Source organism: Clarias gariepinus, chromosome 2 (genome assembly GCF_024256425.1).
Source record: "Clarias gariepinus isolate MV-2021 ecotype Netherlands chromosome 2, CGAR_prim_01v2, whole genome shotgun sequence".
Taxonomy (NCBI): Eukaryota; Metazoa; Chordata; class Actinopteri; order Siluriformes; family Clariidae; genus Clarias; species Clarias gariepinus.
The window spans coordinates 7,919,351-7,947,132 of NC_071101.1; the positions used below are offsets into that span (position 1 = coordinate 7,919,351).

A 27,782-nucleotide genomic window follows, 5' to 3' on the forward strand; every position below is an offset into this window, starting at 1 on the left:
AAGGCAAGAAGTCCTCCAGGACTAGGGTTGAGAACCGCTGGTATAGTGTCTCCTAAACACCAGGTGTTCATCAATAGTATATTGGACAGTACAGTATTTTCACCTGTCACAGAAAACTGGGAACGGAAGACGGACAGGTAGGCTGTTTTCCCATTAGCTGTGACTTGTGCCAACCCGGTGGGCATTGTTGCTCGCCTTTGTGCACTTTTCTATACGTTTCTATGCCCTATTTCTAGGGGCAGTGATACAGTAGCTCGGTGGGTTACTGATCAGAATGTCAGCGGTTCAAGCCCCAGAGTTTCCGCATCCTGGCTGACCCTGTGCTCTGATATGTGAAGAAAAGAATTCCACTTTGCAGTGATGTATAAGTGACAAATACAGACTTCAAACACTAAATAAAGCTTGGCTGACGGCTTAAACAGCATTCGCTTATGCTTTCACACCTCTTAATCATCTGTCCGACATTTTTCTGGGTGGAAGCCTAGAGCAGTCTGTGATGCTAAACCAAACATACAAGGGAGATTTTTATACCAGCGTGTTGTTATTCAACTGGGACCCAGACATGTCCTGTATAAGATATATGCATTAACAGACAAGAAGACAATCAATCAAATGACTTTCATGGTTTCATGTGACTTTCATAATCTTAAGCCCCGACAGCAGACGGTTGCACCAGTTTGGAATTCTACGACACTTTACTTTGAACATATCAACAATTAAAGTCAATGTGAACAACCTTTTATATAGAACAGTGTGCAGTGATATAAACCCTACAGTGCTTATCATATAAGAACGCATGATATAGAGCAGTACTAAAGGAGTGTGAGTTCTTGATTCCCAACACATCACATTACACTGGTAATGTCGAGACGGTTCATTTTATATACGCCGCTAGTCAAAAGTTTGGACACACGTTTTAATTCCATAGTCTAATTCCTTTTGATAACTGACGAACAGTTTTTGAATGGACATACAGTAAGTATGTCAATGTCACACTCGTCAGTGCACTGTCAGCTCTTCACTGAGTCATTAGAGAAATCAGTGTAGACATTTATAAATGCCTCTTGTCTCTCTTTCTCTCTCTCGTTCTTTGCTGTTAGCCCAGCAGCTGTGAGCCCATTCGGTCTAGCCTGGAGCTCGATATTTACAAGAAGATCAAACATACAGGAGAGCACTTAACTCAGCAAGCTCAGAGCTGTTAAACGAAGAACGTGTGTTGCGCGAGTGTACTTGGCAGATATAAATACAGTGTGACCTCCAGACATCCTGGTGACAGGAACAAACACACAAATATACGCTCAATACCTATCGGCACCAGGTTAATTGGCACTTGAGCACACACAAATATCTATGGTCCAGAAATGATGTCGATGAAACATGGATGATGGGGACAGACGCAGCCGGGCCAGATGTGATTACAGATCATTTCAGCAAAAATGTGTAACGAGCCAATGGGAGGGTGATTTACAGCATATGGGCCTCATTTATGATACTTCATTAAGATTTCTACAGTCATGTTTGTAGATTTGAATTAAAGTCCATGGAGTGCAAAAAAAACTTTGTGAATCAGCTGTTCTGGATTAAAATATTTGTTTAAAAATGAACCACATGTGTTTCTGCCGCTGATGGTGATGATATTACTACAGTTTCTAAATGGTTTAGGGCTAGATTTAAAGATTTATTACTGGGATTAATGTTTATGCTTAGGGATTAGCTCAGGCTTTAGGCCTGAGGGTTTAAGACAGGCGTCCCCAATCTTGTCCACAAAAAAAACAAGTGTTGCTAGAGGCTTTCACACCATTCAGAAAGGACTTATACTACTTTCACTTTTTCACCTTTGTCTCCAATCAATTATTAAGTGTGCCCCCATTTGGCTGGAATGAAAGCCTACGGCAATGGTGATCCTTTTCAGATAAACTGGGGCTGAGGAATTAAATGTAGTGCTGTAGGGTTGAGAATAGGTGTTTAGAGAGTTTTGTGCTGAGTTTGAGTGTTTGAGATGTATTGTAGGGTTGAAGAGTAAGGGCTGAGGACGAAGGGATAAATGTTGGGGTTCATGGTTTTGATGGTTTAGGGTTGATAAAGTATTTAGGCTTAGAGTTCTGGAGTGGGCTATTTGTTTAGGTTTTAAATTGAGGGTTTGATCTTTGGGTTTAGAGTTGATAAATTAGGGCTGAGGGGTAGGATTAATTGTTGGGGTCAACAGTTTAGAGTTGGGCTTGAGGTTCTAGAGTGGGCTTTAGATTTGGGTTTTAAATGAATTTTGGATATATTGTTGAGGGCTGAGCGTTTTGGCTTTGGGTTTAGGGTTGAGGGATTGGGGCTGAGGGTATACAGTAGGATTAAGTGATCATTGTTTAGAGTTAAAGTTGGAGGTTTAGGCTAAGGGTTAAGGAATTAGGCCAGAGGGTGTAGGGTTTGGGGTTCATGGTGGACAATTTAAGTTTAAGGTTTATCCTAAGGGTTTAGGGTTGTGGGATTAGCCTTAGAGTAGGGCTTGTTTAGGGTTTAGTCTTAGGGTTGGGGTTAATGTTTCACAATTAGGGTTAAGATCTAAATGTGAAGGGTTGAGCTTAAGGTTGTTTCTGGTGTCTTATCACAACTCTTTGGTCTAGGTGATAGTGGAGTTTGGAGTGTGATTGTTTGAGGGTGTGGACAGGTGTCTTTTATACTGATAATGAGATGCCAACAGATGCCATTAATACAGGTAACGAGTGAAGGACAGGACTGTGAGAATCAGAAATCTTGCTTGTTTGTAAATACTTATTTTACAGAGGAACGTACCAATTACTTCTTAAAAAATCCTACAATGTGATTTTCTCGTTTTTTGTTTTCTTATTTTGTCCCTCATTGTATATATATATATATATATATTCCAGAATAAATGACTTTGTGAATGCATGTATTTGTCTAGTATTATTTTGTTGCTTGTCTTCAGTTTGTTATTTTACAATTTGTTAGTTTTTATGATTTTTAAGAGTATATATGTCATTCATGCCCTGTTTTGTAGGGAATTGAACCAGAATACTAGAGGCGCTTGGCAACAGCGCCTCCGGCATGTGAAACTATAGCACAATAATTCATCGTATACCTGTAGAGATACTTTTTATGCAGCTGAAAATAACCTGAAACTTGAAACTTTATAGTATTTTATAGTACCGTATTGTAACTAATCATATTTTATTACATTATGTCTCACAGTCAGTTTACAAGCAGGTAAAGAAAACAATATAGTCTTATGATCGATTGTCTTCTATTTTATCATGTGCATTGTGACAATTTTAGTTCTTTTTTTTTTTTGCATCCTCCTCCATTAGGGGGCACTGTAGTTCAACCACTGCATCCCCGGACCGAGTCTTTTTACTCTTTTACCTAATGCCTGTGAGCACCATGTATTCGGCTCAGGGTTCGCTTGCAGTGTTTCATGCTCTCAGCGTGTTAGGTTTTTTAATAAGCGTGCATGTATTAACGGACAGCTAAGCATGCATTAGTCTGTCAGCATGTGTGTGCTTCAGAGAACATGTGGTTCTTGTGTGAGTATTTTGTAATTTACCTGTAAAGGAGTAAAAAAAAAAAAAAAAAGCTCTGTCATCAAACCTGAGCTAGCTCAAGTAATTGCAAGTTGTGGCAAAACAGCCACCTGCTGAGTGACTGCCTGAGTCCACATGATCTGCTCAAAGAGTTTTTGCTTCAAAGCAAGTGCATGGCTTCAAAGAGCAGAAATAAGAAAGTAAGAGTACACCGAAGTAAAGAGTAAGAAACTTTTGAGGGTCATGGTGTAGTAGACAAAACGAAGTTTGTGTTTGTGAGGTTTGCTTTGCTTTCTGAATTGAATCTATAATCTCAGCCAAACTTCATAATGTTTTATAAGGACATTGCATCAAACCATCTCCATTGATCATCTCCATCTCACATTGAAGAACCTGAGAATGACTATGCCAATAATATTAAGTCATTAGTGGTCATCTTGCTTTGGAACAACATTGTCTAAGTTGAAACAACGCCATTTAAATTTTATTTGATTTCTATTTAAACATACAATTCCTGATGCCGTCCCTCTTTTCTGTTATAATACCCTACGGTCTTCTTAGAAGGTTTTCCACTGATGTTGGAGCATGAATGTAGGGATTTAGCTACAAGAGCATTAGTGAACTCAGGCTCTGATGCTCGGATGTTGAGGAGGTTCCAGTTCCAGTTTAACCCAAAGGGGTTGAGTGGGTTTGAGTTCAATCAGGACACTTGAGTTCTTAAAATTCAACCTGAACACACCATGTTTTCAAAAAACTTGCTTTGTACACAGGGGCATCGTCATGCTGGATAAGGGTTTGGGCATCTTCGTTCTGATTGAAGGGAAACTGTAATGCAGCTGAGATTCTGTACAATTGATGGGTTTGATAGTCATTTGGCCATGTTGTGCATGATTTGACAAAAATGAATGAATATTACTAATAACAATAACAGAGCAGTGGGGAGTGCTTTAGGGTTAAGGGTGAATATGGGTCCATATTGGTTTCATTTGGGGGCAGGGGTGTTGGGGTGTTGGGGTCTGAATGTCCCAGGATCAAACCCCAGCACCACCAAGCTGCCTCTATTGGGCCATTGAGCAAGGCCCTTAACCCTCAAGGGCTCGGATGTATAATAAGACAAAATGTAAGTCTCTCTGGATAAGGGTGTTTCTCAAGAATTTTGGGCTTTTATGGGTTCCTCCAACGTCCACTATGGGAGTATGAGGCATTAAATTGCATGTAAGTGTAAATAAGTCTATGAGTCTGTGTGTGGGCGGTTCCATGAAATGGACTGGTGCTCCATCGAAAGTATATTTCTACCTTATTCCCAGTGTTCCCATTATAGCCACCAATTCCACCAAAACCCTGACCAGTATACTGTATAGGGAAACAGTTTAGGGAAGTAAAAAAAAGAAAAAAGTGCAGAAGAGGTGTCTTACTCATAAGTAGCAACTCTTACACACACTGACACATACTTGCCACCTCTGCATGTGTTAAAAATGGAGAGAAATTTTTATTCGAAGGATAAATGAAGGAATATACAGACACAGAAGGAGGGCTGGAGAGATGCTTGCTCTCTGTGGGTTTCTCCTGCAGCTACGAGATCGTTAAAGCCATGCTCGTTAAACAGATCAAACAGCAGTGCGTATATGTCTCTCTCTCTCTCTTTCTCTCTCTCTCTCATACACAGACACGCACTACAGGCGAAATGCTGTGCTTATTAAAGCACCCTGCAGGGGGGGGTGTTAACAGGAACCACGCTGAGCCGTAAGGGACCGCTTTAAACATTTACTGTTTAAATGGAACTCGCCTCAAGGACCTATAAGCAGCAATCATTCAAACCAGAGTGGGTGGAGCCATCTGCCATCTAATTAAACAGCATGATTATTTAATCAGACTGTGATAAAGGTGAGGGGGCGAAATGAACTCGAGTTGTTACGGAGTGATTCTTAAAGTTTCACACATGCAGTGTGGGGAAATTCTGACATTTGTACAAAGTGTTCATCCATAATGGCATTTCTGGTAAAACTCTGTATAAAATGCAATACATTGTTAATGCTAGGCAGAAGAGAAACTTGGAAATACAATGCACAAATCATGTCACTTTACCTACATTTTTTAGTTCATTGTATTTAATTTTCCCCGTAAAAATACATCGAGTCTAAACCTCAAGTCTTTTGTAACAAATGATAACACTCACATTGTTAAATTTTCTCTGATATTGCCGCTAGAAGATGCTATTTTTATATTTAAAAAAATAATTAAAAAAAATACTGTATCCTGCTTTAAATACTATGTGGTTAATGTATACAGTATGTGACAAATAGAGCATGAACTCAACCACACTGTGGTGAGCCCCCACCACCCCAGTAGTGCAAAACCATGCAAAAATAGTGAAGTAAAAGTATATATTTGCTGTACTGTATTACGCAGCAGAGTAAAAGTAAAAAGTATCCTCTAATAAAACTATTTAGTAACAAAGCACATGCAGTCTTTTATCTGGCTTTAGCTATAAGGCTTAAAAGTCGCAATATTGTTCTGTTAAACCAGTACATGTGGAGCCATGCAACCTGGAATAACTAATAATAATGCATGTTTGCATCAGTGAATACAGTAGCTGGCACATAAAAAGCTAAACACTACATCTCCAACACACACACACACACATATAAAGCACACTGTCAGGGTCAGGATTATTGAGCTGGGATATGCCGCAGCAGAAGGTTAATTGGACTTTAATAAGAGCTCAGTGTGAGAGCGCAACTCATTTCCCCAGCGGTACTGCCGGCTTCATTTGCCCTTAATCTCCTGTTCCCTTCACTCTGTCTCTCTGTGTTTCCCTCTCACTAGAACCCTTACACATGTCTGAGTGTAAACGCTGTGCACAACCCGATAATATTACACAAATATTTTTATATGAGATTACGACATCACAGGTACTCAGTAAAGTGTAATAGTAATTAACAAAAATTTACGAATTACATTTTAAACACATAAAAATGTGTTAATCATAATAAAACACGTGTTAGGTTACCTCAGTGAGTATGGGTCTACAGTATCCTGCCCCAAACATCAGGTTCTCCACTGACATCACAGCAGGCGGCACCTCACTCTCCGGAGAGCCCTTCCCCAGCCACGCCCCCTTACTGCTGCGTGCAAAGCTAGGGAACAAGACAGCAAAGGAAAAAAAAAAAAAAACGTTAATGCTTCCTCTCAAGGCTGATTGATTGTCCTGTGCGTAATCAGATAAATGGGAGATGGAGCTGTAAGAGCCGAGCCGAGATTCATCACGCCAGCGTGTCAAAGAGCTCAAGATTTTTGCTGCATTGCAGCATTAACACAATCGTGTGTCTGGAATGAAACGCAGCTAAGCCGCTTTGTTTTTTAATTAGACTTTCCCCTAATGGACATATCCACTCCGGCTTGTCACGGTTAACTCCAATCACTTGGAAAAAAAAAAGCAACACTTTAAGGCATTAAGGCAGCTTTATAAAACATTTCTGCCCCTCCTGATTCTTTAAAAGATTTAAAACGGTGGCGGAGGGGAGGGCGGGGTTGCCCGATCAATATCGTGATTAGCTCGTAGAGGGTATTGTCGAGGTTACCTGATAAGCGGTTGGTGTAGAGCCACTAAGGAGGCGTGGACGGTGATGGAGATGACGGACAGGTGGAAGTAGTCGAACATGACCGGGAGGTGGTGGTGCAGGCCGCCACTGCGTGGTTGGAAATGAAGACCCAGAGTCCTACTGCTGATCACAGGCACTGAGGAGATGTCAGTCAGCCTAAACAGACACAAAGATGTGAGATAAGATTCAATTATGTGTCACATGATCCTTACAGCAAAGAAAAAATTTTGTCCCAGTTAGGACCCAGGTTACTGTGCCATTGGAGCAGATAGGGTTAAAGGTCACGCTCAACGGCTCGACAGTGGCAAGTTGGCAGTGCTGGGGCTTGAACACCCGACCTGTAAGCCACCACCTCCCAAATATATTACAAATAAATTTCTTTATAAAATATAAACAGTTAACTCTTATTGCACTAAAGAAGTAAATCATCTCTGCATAGAACATCAGCTTTGATACATTAAAAACATTGAACATTAGGAAACGTTCATTGTTCTTGTATTCAGTCTATACACACCTACAAACACTTAGTTAGCCCTAGAGCAGTTTAAGCATTTGTTTTGATTTAGACTTTTATGTACATTTTTTAAATAGATCTAGATTTCTAAGCCAGTCTTCTGCATTTCTTTCTACTCTGTAGACCTTCAGGACTTGGAGCTAAACTCCCTGCCTCGTTTTTATAAGATCAATTAAAGAGGATTTTTATCCAGCCATGCTTGTTTCCCACTGCCCAGGCCCTTCACACACCTGCAGAATACGTCAACCTCATTAGGGACTCAACCCAAGGTCTATGCCGGGTGCCCCCATGCCCGCATTCTCCACCAGTGTAATGGGTTTGACACATAGATCTATAATTCTAGGCTACTTTATGTATTTATAAATATATTTTACTAATGTTTTGTTCTCTATATTTCCTGACATGAGGAACATTATTTCTTTTAAATAATCCAGTATAGAGTAAGAGTAAGACTATGCCCCATTAAACCATGGCACGTTGTGAGTAGTGTGTGGAATGAAATGAAAGAATTTCTGAAATCCAGGCTGTAGATGCGTTTATGAGATGAACAGCTCATCATGGCATTTAAGCCTCACACTACTGAATCAGACGTGTTCGAGTCACTGATTACGTGATTAATGGCATAATCGAAGACATGGTCATCGCATTACATCATCTTTATAACGTTTGATTCGAATTAGGTTTGCCAAGACAAACGCAGGCCTGCTTTTAGTACACAGTTAGCTAATGGTTAGAGACAACAGCTGTGTCTTTGTCAAAAAGTATACATGCATGTTTACGGTGGTTGTGGAAATAAACTCGTGCAGTACGTAGCTGCGGGATAACAGAGTGGCTGAATCAGCGCTTTCTATAGACTCAACTGTAAAGCGATCTCTGCTGACATTTTACTCAACATGTGTCACGAATTGCGATACATCTGTCCTGTTAACACTGTGCTCGACCATTTAATAGGCTCCCATCTGTGACTGTTAAAACCACAACTGTATCAAATTTCTGTGTGTAGGCCAAAGAGAGAGAAGGAGGGGGGGGGGAAATGAATATATTTTTGAGGTAATAATTACAATTTCTAACAAAATTTAGCCAGAATTATCAAAGTACACAAATGAGACCTAATGATTACCATATGCAATAGTGTGCGTGTTTAAGTGAGTTTCTCTGTGCTTATAATGTGTTTCTCTGTGCTTTTTATACATTGTGCTCATTTGTAATTGTGCTGTGACTATAAAATAGCCCTGTCCATTCACTTACAAACCATGTGTGAGAGTGTGTGCGTATGTGTGATACGGTTCATTACTTGGAAGTCACCCTGCCCCAGGCCTCCATAATCTCTCAACCCCGAACAAAACTCATTAGAGCTGCCGAGGGAAAGAAAATGAGCGAGGGAAAAGTAGTGGAGCGAAAGGAAGCTGGGCTGCCAGTGATGTAGCTTCTGGTGAAAGACAATTAGTATCCTTCTCTAACCTGGAAAAAGTCATCAGTTCAGGTATTTAATCTGACTTTAAGAACATTTGTAGTACCCCATATGGAGAATGCACATGGTTCGTACCATAGTAAATATTTTATAACAGTTTCTAGTAGAAGACGTGATATGACAATGTAATATTTGTCTGCCTCGTAGTTTCATCAAGGTTGTGTTTTCTGAAAGTAAAAATTTTAATATTTAAAAAGTGTAAAGCATAAACATTGCAGTGTCAATCTGAGATGTAAAATGTAAAATGTAAAATGTGCACTGCAAAGTAATGGTCCTGCATAATCTGCAGTAAATACTTGTTACGAGTTTGACGCACCTCAGACACACGGAAAAGGATCATTTTATTTGGAAAATGGTGCAGGAGAGGGTTTAAAGAGGGAGGACGGAAAAAATGGGCTAGCTTTTTGTGAAAGTAAAAGTTCTGTGCAGTCTTTTCGCGGCTGTCCTTCACATGGAGATCAAATGGCTGCTTTCTGTGCAATGGCCTTTGAAGTCCCTGGGGCTAGTTACATCACCCCGCTCACATGCCACTCTCCAGCGTTTTTGGTGGCACTGGCACAGGCCGTGACATTGCCCCTCCTTCAGCTCCGAGCTCACTGTCACCGCAGGAACTGCCTATGACCTATATGCCTATGCCCGTGATTAAGACCTTAACCTCGTTAGGGACTCAACCCAAGGGCCGTGCCGGGTGCCACGTGTCCATGCCAGTGTAACAGGTTTGACACATGCCACAGCTGGACACTGCCTCCAGACCTGCATGTGCACACACCTTTATTATTTTTCGTCCTCTTTTTTCCTTCCTCTTTCCTTAAACCCTTTCCTTCCTCTTTTTTCTAAATATAGTTACCCTTTACTGTAATTTATGTATGTAGTTAGTCTGCAGTGTGAAGCAAGAAGTCTGTACTGTGAAGTTTAAAGTCCACAGTGTGTGTGAGGGACACTATGAGTGAAGAGTCTGCAGTGTGAAAAAAGTAAAGTCTACAATGTGGTTTGTAACATACGCAATGTTTAGTGTAATGACTGTAGTGTAAAATGTAAAGTATGTTGTATGAAATCTGCATTGTAAATTGTAAAACATGGAATGTAAAAAATGAAATGCTGTTGATTAAATTTTTTTTTTTTTTAAACTGCAGTGTGAATTAGGTTCTGTGGTGTGAAGTGTAAAATTCACAGTGTGGAGTGACGAGTCTGTGGTGTGAAATGTGAAGTCTGCTGTGGGGGGTGACAAGCCTGCAGTATAGAATGTAAAAACTGCAGTGTATAAGGCAAAGCCTGCAGTGTGCAGTCTGGAATGGCAAGTCTATGAAAAGTAAAGTATGCATTTTAAAATGTAACATCTGTAGGGTACAGTAGAATGTAAGATCTACAGTGTAAAATGTAAAATCTACAAGGTGTAATGCAATGTCTGCAGTGAAGAATGTAAAGTTCACACTTTAAGTTCTGAAGTCTAATGTGTGTAATATATAGTTTGCAATTAGAAATGCAAAGTTCGCTGTGCAGAATGTCCACAGTCCATAGTATAATGGGTAAAATGGTTATGTAAAAAGTCTGCGCTGTGAAATGTAAAGTCTGCGGTGTGGAATGTAAAGTCCGCAGTGTGATACAGTATTTAAAGTATGGTCTGCAGTGGGAAATGTAAATTCTGCAGTAAGATATTTAAAGTCTGCAGTGTGGAATATAAAGTCTACAGTGTAAAATGTAAATTCTACATTGTGGAATGTAACACCTGTAGCATAAAATATATGGTCTGCAATGGGAAATGTAAAGTTGGCACTGTGTAATATAAAGTCTGCAGTGTGAAATGAAAGTCTGCAGTGTGAAATGTAAAGTCTGCAGTTTAGAATGTAAAGTCTGCAATGTGGAATGTAAAGTCTGCAGTGTGAAATGTAAAGTCTGCAGTGTGAAATGTAAAGTCTGCAGTGTGAAATGTAAAGTCTGCAGTGTGGAATGTAAAGTCTGTCGTTTGGAATGTAAAGTCTACAGTGTGAAATGTTAAGTCTACAGTGTGAAATGTAAAGTCTGCAGTTTGAAATGTAAAGTCTGCAGTGTGGAATGTAAAGTCTGCAGTGTGGAATGTAAAGTCTGCAGTGTGGAATGTAAAATCTATGAAGTGTAATGCAATGTCTGCAGTGAAGAATGTAAAGTTCACACTTTAAGATCTGAAGTCTGATGTGTGTAATATATAGTTTGCAATTTGAAATGCAAAGTTTGCTGTGCAGAATGTCCACAGTCCATAGTATAATGTGTAAAATGGTTATGTAAAAAGTCTGCGGTGTGGAATGTAAAGTCCGCAGTGTGATACAGAATTTAAAGTATGGTCTGCAGTGGGAAATGTAAATTCTGCAGTGAGATATTTAAAGTCTGCAGTGTGGAATATAAAGTCTGCAGTGTGGAATATAAAGTCTACAGTGTTAAATGTAAAGTCCACAGTGTGAAATGTAAATTCTACATTGTGGAATATAACACCTGTAGCATAAAATATATGGTCTGCAATAGGAAATGTAAAGTTGGCACTGTGTAATATAAAGTCTGCAGTATGGAATGTAAAGTCTACAGTGTGGATGTTTAAGTCTGTGTGCAAAATGTTCACAGTCCACAGAGTAATGTGTAAAACCTGCAATGTAAAAAAAGTTATTTAAAAAGTCTGCAAAGTGTAAAATGTAAAGTCTGCAGTGTGAAATGTGAAGTCTGCAGTGTGAAACGTAAAGTCTGCAGTTTGGAATGTAAAGTCTACAGTGTAAAATGTAAAGTCTGCAGTGTGAAATGTAAAGTCTGCAGTGTGAAATGTAAAGTCTGCAGTGTGAAATGTAAAGTCTGCAGTTTGGAATGTAAAGTCTGCAGTTTGGAATGTAAAGTCTGCAGTTTGGAATGTAAAGTCTGCAGTGTGGAATGTAAAGTCTGCAGTTTGCAATGTAAAGTCTGCAGTTTGGAATGTAAAGTCTGCAGTGTGGAATGTAAAGTCTGCAGTGTGGAATGTAAAGTCTGCAGTTTGCAATGTAAAGTCTGCAGTTTGGAATGTAAAGTCTGCAGTGTGGAATGTAAAGTCTGCAGTGTGGAATGTAAAGTCTGCAGTTTGGAATGTAAAGTCTGCAGTTTGGAATGTAAAGTCTGCAGTGTGAAATGTAAAGTCTGCAGTGTGGAATGTAAAGTCTGCAGTGTGGAATGTAAAGTCTGCAGTGTGGAATATAAAGTCTGCACTGTGTAATATAAAGTCTGCAGTGCAAAATGTAAAGGATGTGGTGTGGAATGTAAAGTCCACAGTGTAAAGTTTAAAACCTGCAAACCTGTAAAATGTTATGTAGCTCTGCAGAGTGAAATGTAAATCCTGCAGTATAGATTGCAAAGTCTGCAGTGTATAGTGTAAAATCTGCAATGTAAAAATATAATAAAAAAGGTAAATCTGCATTGTATTGTGTAAAATAAAATGAACAGCAACATGTTTTATGACTGACATCCTTTTTCTTCTCATTTTCAATACAATGAAAAGCTAGAACTGGTTACAAATAAAAGCTATAATCAAGGACTCTCCTGAATCAGCCAACAAATACGCTTTCCAAAAAACACCACAAGCTCCAAAAACGTCTGCTGCTGATTACAATTTCTACTTCTTATGAAGTCATACCTCATACAAACACACACCTCCTCACAAGCAGCACTCGACAGCATAAATAAACTCTGTTTGCAGATGCATTGTCTGAATCTGTGCTCAGTGTGTGCTCGTACTGTACCTCGCTTACCGAGCGATTTGATTTCTGGTCTGGTTTTGACTTTGATGTTTTAGTGTTTACCATTATTATTATTATTATTATTATTATTATTATTATTATCCTTGCCCATGTATTGTTACTGACAGAAAGTCTGCTTTCGCTCTTTTTCACCTGCATTTGCATCCACTGCATCTTTCTTTTTGACACTTTAGACACTTCTCAATTTTTTGACAGCCTCTTCACTAATACGTACTCAACTGCATAACAGAATACAGTCTAGACATACAGTAACTGTACAACGTACTGTTGCTCTACATCTGTGAAGTGCAGGTCAAGTCTCAGCTGGAAGTCCACTTCATTCAGTGCCTCCTCCACCTGGAAAAAAAAGAAAAAACAACAATACAGAAGCAACTAGCTATTAATCCAAACCATTTTAATGTCAAAACGTCAATACTTGCAGCATGTTGGTCTATGATAGTTGATGATGGGTTATGTCCAGATACTCTTGAGAAGTATTAACTACCTGGACTTTAACATTACCTTTTGATTAAAGTGATGGATTCCATACATTCACTACCTGAACCTAACACTTACCTGACTTTCAAGGAAAGACGTGGTTTATGTCCTTAAATATCACACTTGTCCAGAACCTTCCCTAGATGGCACTCAAACTCAATGTTACTCCCCTATGTCATCAGGAATAGGTCGTTAAGTAAATGACCAGCATGCACCATTTCTGCATCACTGAAGCGTTCATCACCCGCATAATCAATAATATCTAATGAACTGTTCAGCTCCAATTAAGACTCCAACTTCAAGACATCCAATCTAATCCCAATGACAGAAACGCTGCTGATGTTTGACTTCATGTCCACGCTAGCAAGCTACAGGGTAAAGTTACTGTACCCATGAGGTCCGATGGCATATTTTGATGATATACTGTACTGTACTACATATGTACATGGGATACTATAGAACAATTATTTTATAATAGTAATATTTATATACTGTACCACCATAGTGTATATTGAAACAATAACATGGTATTGGCAGCACCATGTACTACCACATCTCATATGGCAAAATCTGTACAAACAAACATTATTAGATACCTGCGGAACTTTGGTAGCCACTGTAGTAACCAAGAAGTACCATAGTACGCAGCATTGTACTGTTATTACATTAAACTGTTACATTGTACATAGTACACACCATACTGTAGTACTACCACAGTACCATCTGAAGCGCTACAGTATCTTTATTAGTACTAAGTCCCATGATGCCAACCATGGTAATGTGTGAAGTACCGTGGAAATACCATGGTAAGACGAGATATCAATGTAAAATCAATCGTAATAATACCAATAATTACTGTTTGATCCACTGGTACTATCTCTATCCACTCAGCAGCACACATCACCTTCTAGGTTTTCTTTTTTCTGTATACATTTAATGAAAGGTCATTGTTTGTGCAATAAACTGTACATGAGCACTAACTGTAGGTGGGAACAGGTGCAGAACTAATTATTACTTTGATAAATCGTCCTTCGTGTTATGACCACCTGTAATGAAAGTACAGTTTCGCCGCAGTGATGTAAATGTCTGATGGCGACGTTTCTCATTTGCTCGACGTTATCTCGAATAGCAGATTGACGATTAATCTATTTAATAAGCACTGTGACTGCGGAAAGTTATGAGAGCTCAGAAAGAAGAGAATACATTCATCTAAAGTCTACACACACACACACACACGTGGATTACATCACATCTGATCCAACCTCACTAGCCTGTTCCAATTACTGTCACGTACATATTGATTAAACAGACACTCGAGGAAAATGAGAAGTTATTTTTAGCAGCAAAAGAGAGAAAAAGTAGAAGAGTGTGAGCGAGTGTGAAGGCTTATCTGATTTAAAACAGTCACCTTTCTCATTTCTCTCTCTCTCTCTCTCTCTCTCTCTCGCTCTCTCTCTCGCTCGCTCTCCTTCTAGACACTACACTCACAGCTGACATGTCTAAAATTAGGAAAGGTGTTAGAAGGTTGGCTTTTCCAGGTGTCTTCAGTTTTCTTACACTAATAAGAGCTAAAATAAGCCAAGCGAAGGGATGCGCTCTGGGGCGCTGTGCTGATTTGGGTGGCATGTGACACGCAGTGTGCAGCTGTCTGAACTGGAATTTAAACTGTGACGGGGTGTGCTTGTCTTTTTTCTTTAAATCAATGATGCGAAGAAGCATTATAAGTAGTTAAAATAGTTAGTTATATAAAACACCATAAGAGATACTGCATAAACACCAAAAAATGACCAGGACACACCAAAAATTAATCATTGTTTCTTAACTTAAAGGTCAGTAGGGCTGATCCCAGGCAAGTGAGGCTTATAAAAATCTCAGGTTGGTGTTTTTTGATGTTGGTAACACTGGTCATGGGTCAGTGGGCGGATTTATGGGCACTTAAGCTATTATTTCAGGTAATTGAGACTGATCTTTGATGTTGGGGAAACTGAGTGTGATATTTAAGGCCAATGAGGCTTATATCATCTCAGATCTTTGAGATCTGTGAGACTGATCTCGGGTCAGTGAAACAAATATACAGTATGGTCACTGAAGCTAATGTTTTAGGTTTTAGAGACGGATCTTTTGAAGTCTATTTGGCTACACTCAGATCATTGGAGCTGATCTCAGATCTGTGAAGCTTGTCACAGGTCAGTGTAAGAGGTATAGAGATACTGTACTGGGTATGATAAGGGGTTTTGAGGCTGGTCCTAGGCAGAGGTGGAAGGTAAGTAAACATTTATTACTTGAATAGTTTTATTAAAGGGTTTTTGCATGGATTTGTGTTTCCCAACCACACGTTTTGTGTTGTACTTGAACTAACTATTAGGCGTAATTGCATAACTTGCCTTTCCTCCAAGACACGTCTGATAACGTAATTCACAATTGGAAAGGAGAGAGAGAGAGAGAGAGAGAGAGAAAAGGAACCCACCTTTGGTCCTAGATCAGTTAGACAGATTTTTGATGTCAGTGAGACTAATCGTAAGGCAGATCTTTGGTCAATGAGGCTGATATTGAGTTACCCAAGCTGATATTGTGGGTCAGTGAGACTGATGAGTGAGCATAAATTTATTTAAAATTAGATCTGGTATTATTACATTATCCCTGATGCTTCAGAAGTAAGAGATCAGTGAGGCCGATCTGAAATCAGTGAGAGTGATTGATAGTTCCATTTAAACCGATCTGATGTTGCTGTAACAGATCTGATGTGAATTAAACTGGTTTCCAATCCCATGGTCTGAAATCTGAGACTGACCCTCTCTCCGTCCAGGAGCAGGTGGACCCGAAAGATGGCCCGGTCCTCCAGCGAAACCTCCTCGTTCCTGTACAGGATCTGAAATATCCGTCCGAACACAACTCCATCGTGCACTCCGGCCTTTGTGAAACTACACTCGCCTACAGAAAAAGAGAGAGATGAGAGAATGAGTCAGCATGTACAAATATAAAAAAAAAAAACTTTATTCAGTTTGTTAATTTTATTTGAGAGAATCTGAAGAGGTCTAAAATGTCGTCATCATGTGTGCAAGTTCAGCTCTGTGGTTGACGACAAGTGGAGGTGTAGATGTGCGCGAGAACTTGGATTCATGTAGCTAGTGGAAAAGCCTCTAGTTTCTATTTAAAGCTCTGTTCAGCTGAAGGAGTTCTGGAAATCATCAGTGTGTTCGCACATGGATAAACGTGCATCTATGGCAAAATTGTAAAAAAAACGATATAAGGGCACATTATAGTTCTTTATGTCAATATAAAGGCAGCACTGTCCCAGTAAGGTGAACACATCCTTACACTGCTTTAGGCTTGTGGGCCAGGGGTAGCTCAGTGGTTAAGGCATTAGACTACGGTTCGGAAGATCCCAGGTTCAAACCCTACAACCACCAAGTTGCCACTGTTGGGCCCTTGAGCAAGACCCTTAACCCTCAAATGTGTAATAACATAAAAATGTAAGTCGCTCTGGATAAGACCGTCTGGCAAATGCCCAAATGTAAATGGTTAGATTAGGATTAAGATCCTCTAACAGTAAAGCCATGAGAATATTAAAGCCTTTTTATCACCATGCTGTGCTTACTCAAGTTGTGGCAGCCAATCAGAGACCAGGGAGGGACAATAACAAAGCAGTCAGAGTCCAGAAGCGGGAAAATACCAGCCAATCAGAAACTGGATGAGGGACAAGACCAGCCAATCAGAGCCTGGAAGCGGGGAAAATACCAGCCAATCAGAGCCCAGAGGGACAATGCCAGTCAATCAGAGCCCAGAAGTGGAAAAATACCAGTCAATCAGACACTAGATGAGGGACAACAGCAGTCAATCAGAGCCCGGATGGACAATGCCAGCCATTCAGTGACCGGAAGTGGGGCAATATCAACCAAATCAGAGGCCAGAGCAAAAGAACCTGCCAATTAAAGACTGAAGGAGGGACAACACCAGCCAATCAGAGATAGGAAGAGGGTACATTCTCACTACTATTTGCGATTGGTTCCATTGTTCCCCGCTTCTGGTTTTGCATTTAGGCGGGTAGTTATGCTTTATCATAGTGTGATTGGTATATTTCTTTATTATGTTATTTTCATCAGTAAATGTAAATTTCACTGTTTGTTAGGTAGTTTGAAATTAAATACATACTTTAAACTATATCATGTTTTGTTGTCAGGTTTTATTGGTAAATTTTATTTGGCAATAATAAAACCAAATAATCCCATAAAAATCCAGTTTTACAAAATGACTTTACGTTCAAGAAAATCAGAGAAAAATAAAATGAGAGGAATTATCCTTTGCAGCTGAAAATCACAGTTCCCCGTGTGACTTTAATGAAAAGCAGCGCTGTTTGTGCTACTGTACTGCATTAGATTAGGCTGAGGAACAGCAAGAGAGAGAGAGAGAGAGAGAACAAGAGAGAGAGGGAGGTGAAGTGGAAAAGATGGAGAGAGGAGAGAAAGAAAGGCGTGGAGGATGAGATCTGGTCTCAGCATGTGACGGAAAGAAAAGAACGGTTCACTGCTGATTTTTTACCTTTGGAGGGACACAATGTGCTGAGACATGTAATTCTCTCTCTCTCTCTCTCGCTCGCTCTCTCTCGCTCTCGCTCTTTGTCAGCCTAATCTAATGCAGCACATCATCGGTCAGAAATTGTTGATTCATTTTCTTGAACATCAAACTAATACGTTATTTTTTCTATAGTAACTTATGCAACATTTATGGAAGGAGTCTCCAGTGTCAGTGTTTTGCAACTTTAAGTTTTTCTGACATCTTTAGAGGAGTTTATGCTTCTTATAAGTTTTATATATATATATATATAGGTAATTACGAATTCACAAACTGTAATCACTGCTGTGGTGTATGGATGCGGTGAGGGAGGACATGCAGGAGGTTGGAATGACAAGAGAAAATGTGGAAGACGGAGTTAGATGAAGACAAATGGTTTGTTGTGGCGACCCCTAACAGAAGCCGCCAGAAGAAAAAGAGAAAGAATCATTGCTGTGGTGTGAGAGGAGTCTATTGATATTATAGGAAATTAATCAACATTGGTGCAGTAACATTGACTCTGCTTCATCACACCCCATCAGTTGATTATTTTCCTATAAGAGTGTACTTCTGAGTGCTTTATTCCATAATAGATAGATAGATAGATAGATAGATAGATAGATAGATAGATAGATAGATAGATAGATAGATACTTTATTGATCCTTGATGGAAATTTTTAAACAAAAAACAGTGGTAAGGATTGTAACATAATAGGCATGTTATAGATTCATTAATGTATACAGTGGTGTGAAATTTGCCCAGTTTGAGTTCTATCAGTCTGGTTAAGGTTATAAAGCCATTTCTAAAGCTTTGGGACTCCAGCGAACCACAGTGAGAGCCATTATCCACAAATGGCAAAAACATGGAACAGTGGTGAACCTTCCCAGGAGTGGCCGGCCGACCAAAATTACCCCAAGAGCGCAGAGACAACTCATCCGAGAGGCCACAAAAGACCCCAGGACAACATCTAAAGAACTGCAGGCCTCACTTGACTCAATTAAGGTCAGTGTTCACGACTCCACCATAAGAAAGAGACTGGGCAAAAACGGCCTGCATGGCAGATTTCCAAGGCGCAAACCACTTTTAAGCAAAAAGAACATTAAGGCTCGTCTCAATTTTGCAAAAAAAACATCTCAATGATTGCTAAGACTTTTGGGAAAATACCTTGTGGACCGACGAGACAAAAGTTGAACTTTTTGGAAGGTGCGTGTCCCGTTACATCTGGCGTAAAAGTAACACAGCATTTCAGAAAAAGAACATCATACCAACAGTAAAATATGGTGGTGGTAGTGTGATGGTCTGGGGTTGTTTTGCTGCTTCAGGACCTGGAAGGCTTGCTGTGATAGATGGAACCATGAATTCTACTGTCTACCAAAAAATCCTGAAGAAGAATGTCCGGCCATCTGTTCGTCAACTCAAGCTAAAGCGATCTTGGGTGCTGCAGCAGGACAATGACCCAAAACACACCAGCAAATCCACCTCTGAATGGCTGAAGAAAAACAAAATGAAGACTTTGCAGTGGCCTAGTCAAAGTCCTGACCTGAATCCTATTGAGACGTTGTGGCATGACCTTAAAAAGGCGGTTCATGCTAGAAAACCCTGAAATAAAGCTGAATTACAACAATTCTGCAAAGATGAGTGGGCCAAAATTCCTCCAGAGCGCTGTAAAAGACTCGTTGCAAGTTATCGCAAACGCTTGATTGCAGTTATTGCTGCTAAGGGTGGCCCAACCAGTTATTAGGTTCAGGGGGCAATTACTTTTTCACACAGGGCCATGTAGGTTTGGATTTTTTTTCTCCCTAAATAATAAAAACCATTATTTAAAAACTGCATTTTGTGTTCACTTATGTTATCTTTGAGTAATAGTTAAATGTGTTTGATGATCAGAAACATTTTGTGTGACAAACATGCAAAAGAATAAGAAATCGGGAAGGGGGCAAATAGTTTTTTACACCACTGTAAAAATACATCATTACCGACATAATCTCCTTGGTTTTCACTACACTTTGTCCATCTGTCAACAAGTTCTCGTATTCCCTTATTAAAAAATGTTTACGGATGAGCTGCAAGCCACAGATGCACCGCTGTTTTCACTTCTTCATCAGAAGTGAATCTTCGTCCTCGTAGGGCTGCTCTCAGGAGACCAAACAGGTAAAAGCCTGATGGAGCGGGATCAGGACTATAGAGAGAGCGCTTTAACACCACAAAACAAAGTCGACTGTGTGTGCAGAAGTGTGCAGACGTGCAGCGTCATGGGAGATCACAACACTCTTGGATATCAGTCCTGTGTTTAATCCTAAATTTAATCTTCAGCTCGTCAATAAGCGTCCCACTGTAAAGAGCACTGTTGATTGTTGAAGCTTTTTCCTGATAATGTTCCAATACCTCTGGCCCTTCCGATGTAAATCACATAAAACTGTGAGCGTTAATGAATTTCCCAGCTGATGATTGACTTTTGAACTTTTTCCCAGTCTGTGATTGAGGACGTTTCCGTTCCATTACTCTCAGACTCGTTGTGATGAATCCGTGTCTCGTCACCGGTAACGATTCTCTTTTACCCTGATTTACCTTTCACCTTCCTTAGAGTATCACTCCACCTTTTGTTTGCAGATATCCAAATGCATCTGTTTATGCCATGAGTTGTTTCTGCACCGGGTTACACCCTCAATCAGTGATTCACAAAAAAACACGAATCACTGCACACTTCATGCAAACCACAAGCGGGGAGCTTTTATCGCTCGCACTGCAGTTACAAATATACTGATGTAACACGTTCACACTTGCACAGCAGTGACCGGGGGAGAGAGTAGCCTCGAATGGAAAGCGCTGATGAGACATAACTGGGGATCGTTTTTGACTCAACATCGCACATGAAGAAAGACGTGAATATGTGCAAAATCAAGGCGAGTGAGGACGAACGTTCGATGGACAGACTAGTGCAGATTGAGATGTGCAGCTGAGATATGATCGGTAAAGTGGCAGCTGTGCAAAAAATGACTGAAATGTAATGAAGATTAGGGTGGATGATGAGTAGATAAATATGACTGGGAACAATGAGTCTGTTCAGAATGAGAGCATGAGCGAGTATACTTGTATAATTTGACGGTGACTGTTTGCAGTGATTTATTTTTTTACTGGGGCTAAAAGCGTTCTGTAGGTCTCATTCTTAATATTTCAGATTTGCTTCACATTCCTGATATAGTATGTGGCTTACTGATTTTTTTTCCAACTGTAGTTACCCAGAATCACACAAAAATAAACACCCCCTTAACACCTCATGCTGGAGTCTCATGTTATTTAGACTTGAACTCTGATTTAAACTGATACAGTGAGTACTGTAGTTACGTCTCTGCTGTAGTAAGCACACTGATCCGTCTGTAAGACAGCGAAGGATCGGGTTTTACACACGCAGTGGAGACCAGACGCTCGTTTACGCCACGCTTATGTTTTCACTAAAGACTCTGGAGACAAAAAGAAGAGTGTGCACTTTCCCTGGAAAAGTTGTGTTTTTTTTCTCCAGGCCGTAAACAGTGTGCACGGTGTTTTACAGCCCCGCTCTCTCCATCCTTATTAAGTGCATACGTGCGCAGAGAGATTACAGCAGGCCGAGCCGCATGCTAGTGGGAAAGTAGGAAAAACGCATTAGCATTTAGAACAGAGAGAGAGAGAGAGAGAGAGAGAGAGAGAGAGATGCTCAGCGATGACTGAGATCAGAGGCTGACCTTGGACTGGAGGAGATTAACAAGAAAGAACAAATGGGGAATGCAGAGCAGAGAATGAAGTGGATTAGTGGAAGAGGCGGAAAGAGGGGATGTTCTCTCATTAGACGAGTATGTTTCTCCTTCTGAGATGATACAAGTGGTGGTTTTAGAAGTGAATACAGAATGAATAAGTGAAAGATACATTAACATCTCTGAAGGGTCAAGAGGAGACGATGTAAAGCTGGTTTAATAAGATCCATTTTGACTGACAGGTAAAGTGCCCATGTGTCCTTCACTGAAACTAATAGATACACAGGCCACGCCTCCTTTACTAAAACTGATAGATTTACAGGCCACGCCTCCTTCACTAAAACTAATAAATACACAGGCCACGCCTCCTTTACTAAAACTAATAAATACACAGGCCACGCCTCCTTCATTGAAACTGATAGATACACAGGCCACGCCTCCTTCACTGGGACTGTTAGATATACAGGCCACGCCTTCTTCACTGAGACTGATAGATACACAGGCCACGCCTCCTTTACTAAAACTGATAGATTTACAGGCCACGCCTCCTTCACTAAAACTAATAAATACACAGGCCACGCCTCCTTTACTAAAACTAATAAATACACAGGCCACGCCTCCTTCATTGAAACTGATAGATACACAGGCCACGCCTCCTTCACTGGGACTGTTAGATCTACAGGCCACGCCTTCTTCACTGAGACTGATAGATACACAGGCCACGCCTCCTTCACAAAATTTGATAGATACACAGGCCACGCCTCCTTCACTAAAACTGATGGATACACAGGCCACGCCTTCTTCACTGAAACTGATAAATTTACAGGCCACGCCTCCTTCACTGGGACTGTTAGATGCAGAGGCCACACCTTCTTCACTTAAACTGACTGATACAGAGGCCACACCTCTTTCACTGAGACGGAGAAATACAGAGGCCACGCCTCCTTCACCGAGACTGATAGACGCAGAGGCCACGCCTCCTTCTGTGTCTGCTCTGTCCCAGGGAGAATATGAGCACATGTTGGACAGAATAGATCTTACCTGTGTGTCCAGGTGTTGTGGTGATGAACCTGTGTGGAACATGTGGTGACACTCTTAGCCCCGCCCTCACCTGATAGAACCTGCAGCCAATCAGAGAGAGAGAGAGAGAGAGAGAGAGAGAGAGAGAGAGAGATTGCTCAGTATTAACTATGGTTGAGACCTTTTGATACAATATTATCATGATACCTTCGTGCTAATTTGATTTTTTAAAATCTTGACAATTCTAAACAAACAACTTTTACATAACAAGTAAATTAGGGTAACAACAAACAAACAAAACAAATAAACAAACAAATAAATGAATAAATAAATAAAGCAATCTGAACAAGAATTGTTTGTTTTTGGAAGTGTTTGTTTTTGATCAGCCAAAAAGAACACAAATAAATAATAATAGACCTAAAAAGGCCACACCCCCTTCACTAAGGCTGATAAGTACAATACATTTGGGCATTTTTTTTTTTATCTCATTACACATCTGAGCAGTTGAGGGTTAAGGGCCTTGCTCAGGGGCCCAACAGTGGCAACTTGGTGGTTGTGGGGTTTAAACCCGGGATCTTCCGAACCGTAGTCCAATGCCTTATCCACTGAGCTACCCCTGACATGCCTCTTTTACTAATACTGACAGGTATGACTGTATGACTTTATTAAGACACACATCCTCCTCTGACATGTACAGGTATTTAGGACATGCCACCTTCTCTGAGACTGACAGGTATACAGGACACGTCTCCTTTTCTGAGACTGACAGGTGTGCAAGCCGCGCTTCCTTCTCTGAGACTGACAGGTATACAGGACACGCCTCCTTTTTTGAGACTGACAGGTATATAGGACACGCCTCCTTCCCTGAGACTGACAGGTACACAGGACACAGCTCCTTTTCTGAGACTGACAGGTACATAGGACACGCCTCCTTCTCTGAGACTGACAGGTACACAGGACACGCCTCCTTTTCTGAGACTGACAGGTACACAGGACACGCCTCCTTTTCTGAGACTGACAGGTACAAAGGACACGCCTCCTTTTCTGAGACTGACAGGTACACAGGACACGCCTCCTTTTCTGAGACTGACAGGTACACAGGACACGCCTCCTTCTCTGAGACTGACGGGTATACAGGACACGCCTCCTTCTAGAGACAGACAGGTACACAGGACACGCCTCCTTCTCTGAGACTGACGGGTATACAGGACACGCCTCCTTCTCTGAGACTGACGGGTACACAGGACACGCCTCCTTCTCTGAGACTGACGGGTACACAGGACACGCCTCCTTCTCTGAGACTGACGGGTACACAGGACACGCCTCCTTTTCTGAGACTGAAGGGTATACTGGATAAGCCTCCTTCTCTGAGACTGACAGGTATACAGGACACGCCTCCTTTTCTGATACTGACAGGTGCGCAAGCCGCGTTTCCTTCGCTGAGACTGACAGGTGCGCAAGCCGCGCCTCCTTCTCTGAGACTGACAAGTACACAGGACACGCCTCCTTCTCTAAGACTGACAGGTATACAGGACACGCCTCCTTCTCTGAGACTGACAGGTATACAGGACACGCCTCCTTCTCTGAGACTGACAGGTATACAGGACACGCCTCCTTCTCTGAGACTGACAGGTATACAGGACACGTCTCCTTTTCTGAGACTGACAGGTACACAGGACACGCCCCCTTCTCTGAGACTGACAGGTACACAGGACACGCCCCCTTCTCTGAGACTGACAGGTATACAGGACACGTCTCCTTTTCTGGGACTGACAGGTATACAGGACACGCCTCCTTCTCTGAGACTGACAGGTATACAGGACACGCCTCCTTCTCTGAGACTGACAGGTATACAGGACACGCCTCCTTTTTTGAGACTGACAGGTATACAGGACACGCCTCCTTCTCTGAGACTGACAGGTATATAGGACACGCCTCCTTCTCTGAGACTGACAGGTACACAGGACACGCCTCCTTCTCTGAGACTGACAGGTACACAGGACACGTCTCCTTTTCTAAGACTGACAGGTACACAGGACACGTCTCCTTTTCTAAGACTGACAGGTATACAGGACACGTCTCCTTTTCTGGGACTGACAGGTATACAGGACACGCCTCCTTCTCTGAGACTGACAGGTATACAGGACACACCTCCTTCTCTGAGACTGACAGGTATACAGGACAAGCCTCCTTCTCTGAGACTGACAGGTATACAGGACACGCCTCCTTCTCTGAGACTGACAGGTATATAGGACACGCCTCCTTCTCTGAGACTGACAGGTACACAGGACACGCCTCCTTCTCTGAGACTGACAGGTACACAGGACACGCCCCCTTCTCTGAGACTGACAGGTATACAGGACACGTCTCCTTTTCTGGGACTGACAGGTATACAGGACACGTCTCCTTTTCTGAGACTGACAGGTACACAGGACACGCCTCCTTTTCTGAGACTGACGGCTATACAGGACACGCCTCCTTTTCTGAGACTGACGGGTGTACAGGACACGCCTCCTTCTCTGAGACTGACAGGTACACAGGACACGCCTCCTTTTCTGAGACTGACGGCTATACAGGACACGCCTCCTTTTCTGAGACTGACAGGTACACAGGACACGCCCCCTTCTCTGAGACTGACAGGTATACAGGACACGTCTCCTTTTCTGGGACTGACAGGTATACAGGACACGTCTCCTTTTCTGAGACTGACAGGTACACAGGACACGCCCCCTTCTCTGAGACTGACAGGTATACAGGACACGCCTCCTTCTTTGAGACTGACAGGTATACAGGACACGCCTCCTTCTCTGAGACTGACAGGTATATAGGACACGCCTCCTTCTCTGAGACTGACAGGTACACAGGACACGCCTCCTTCTCTGAGACTGACAGGTACACAGGACACGTCTCCTTTTCTAAGACTGACAGGTACACAGGACACGTCTCCTTTTCTAAGACTGACAGGTACACAGGACACGTCTCCTTTTCTAAGACTGACAGGTATACAGGACACGTCTCCTTTTCTGGGACTGACAGGTATACAGGACACTGTCACTTTGTTGTTGCTTTTGTTTGCACATTTGCACGTGCACTTTATGTTGTCTATAAAAATGTTATACTTAGCTAGTTAGTTTTTTGTTAATTTATGTTGTAATTTATGTTAGGTCTCTCTGTCCTGTCTCTGCTAGCCAGCTAACTAGGCCTCTTGGTTAGCTAGTTTAGTGTCTCTGTTAATTTATGTTGTAGATTTATGTTGCATGTAGCACCTTGGTCCTGGAGGAACGTTGTTTCGTTTCACTGTGTACTAACTGTAAATGGTTGTAATGACAATAAAGCCTACTTGAACTTGAACTTGAACTTGAACACGCCTCCTTCTCTGAGACTGACAGGTATACAGGACACACCTCCTTCTCTGAGACTGACAGGTATACAGGACAAGCCTCCTTCTCTGAGACTGACAGGTATACAGGACACGCCTCCTTCTCTGAGACTGACAGGTATATAGGACACGCCTCCTTCTCTGAGACTGACAGGTACACAGGACACGTCTCCTTTTCTGAGACTGACAGGTACACAGGACACGTCTCCTTTTCTGAGACTGACAGGTACACAGGACACGCCTACTTTTCTGAGACTGACAGGTATACAGGACACGCCTCCTTCTCTGAGACTGACAGGTATACAGGACACACCTCCTTCTCTGAGACTGACAGGTATACAGGACACGTCTCCTTTTCTGAGACTGACAGGTACACAGGACACGCCTCCTTCTCTGAGACTGACAGGTACACAGGACACACCCCCTTCTCTGAGACTGACAGGTATACAGGACACGTCTCCTTTTCTGGGACTGACAGGTATACAGGACACGTCTCCTTTTCTGAGACTGACAGGTACACAGGACACGCCTCCTTTTCTGAGACTGACGGGTATACAGGACACGCCTCCTTTTCTGAGACTGACGGGTGTACAGGACACGCCTCCTTCTCTGAGACTGACGGGTATACAGGACACGCCTCCTTTTCTGAGACTGACAGGTACACAGGACACGCCTCCTCTGCACTTAAGTCTCTAAGGGAACACAGTTGTGTTTCTCAGCTAAACCGTTTGCCCTTGCGTGCTGCTGCAGTGTTAATACCCCTCTGGGGGGCAGTCTGACGAGGTGCAGCTACCCTGAGAGAGGCGGGAATGTGTTCCTGCACATCGAGGCTGAGGTCACCTTTATCCCTGAGTTATGAGCATGTGACGTTGTGCAGCCGTGCTTAGGCCATTAGTACATCTTTTACATTTATAGCTTACACAATGATCCATCATTTGCGTGTGTGTGTGTGTGTGTGTGTGTGTGTGAAAGAGAGAGAGTTGCTTCTCCTCTAAGGCTATGGAATGGACAATGCGTATGAATGCGTAATTCATTATTTATAGCCTGCAGGGATTAATCATTTATTCACATTTTCTACAATGCTTTGCGCGGATGAATTGAATCTTGGGTCTCTGTGTTGTTAAATCAAACGCCGCCGCGTGAGCAGGTATGCGGGGAGGAGCACGAGTCCAGCGTCGTCATGGTTACATGTTTGTTTTCGCAGATCAGGTGTCAGGAAGGGCTCACAACTTACGCTCAGCTTCATACACAGTTATTGTGTTGTTGTTTTTTTTTTCATTGTCGTAGCGATTGGTCAGAAGGTGTTGAAATAAATTTTCTATAACAGCAGCTCTGACAGTAAAGGTACTGCAGAGCACGCTTGATTCCTTCTTTATCTACAGCACATATTGCTTTTATTATTCCAGCTCTCACCTAATATCGCAGTTGTGTTTGTATTCCTAACACACTTCACACACCCGATCGGAGTCGATAATGAGCTGGTGAGTCGAGTTCTGTGTGTTGAAGCGGGAACATGCACTGACCTGTGCTCAGGGCGAGAGCGCGTCATGCGTCACTGCCTGCCATTTTTTATGAAGTTAATGACGTTTTCTTATTTCAGTACACAGCCTGAGATTAATGCGGCCTCACTCGGAGAACTCCGTCTTCTTTCGCTGACATTCCACTGAAAGCTTTGCTGGAGCTGTGGTTACTGACCTACCTCCAGCGATCTTCTTCCACTCTGTAGCTTTGTTTTATTATCTAGCACTTTCTCTGTTAAC

General features: G+C 41.7%; 1 protein-coding gene across 1 annotated transcript in view; it reads right to left on the reverse strand.

Annotated features, from left to right (window-relative positions):
• fam135b (family with sequence similarity 135 member B) overlaps positions 1-27,782 on the reverse strand; it is an 80,535-nt gene that overhangs the window by 15,041 nt on the left and 37,712 nt on the right. The window contains exons 3-7 of the mRNA XM_053512403.1: positions 22,665-22,744; positions 16,132-16,271; positions 13,129-13,199; positions 7,112-7,288; positions 6,541-6,667 (exon numbers count right to left, since the gene is read on the reverse strand). Coding sequence (XP_053368378.1) covers positions 6,541-6,667; positions 7,112-7,288; positions 13,129-13,199; positions 16,132-16,271; positions 22,665-22,744 — 595 coding nt within the window. The remainder of the gene's footprint in view (positions 1-6,540; positions 6,668-7,111; positions 7,289-13,128; positions 13,200-16,131; positions 16,272-22,664; positions 22,745-27,782) is intronic.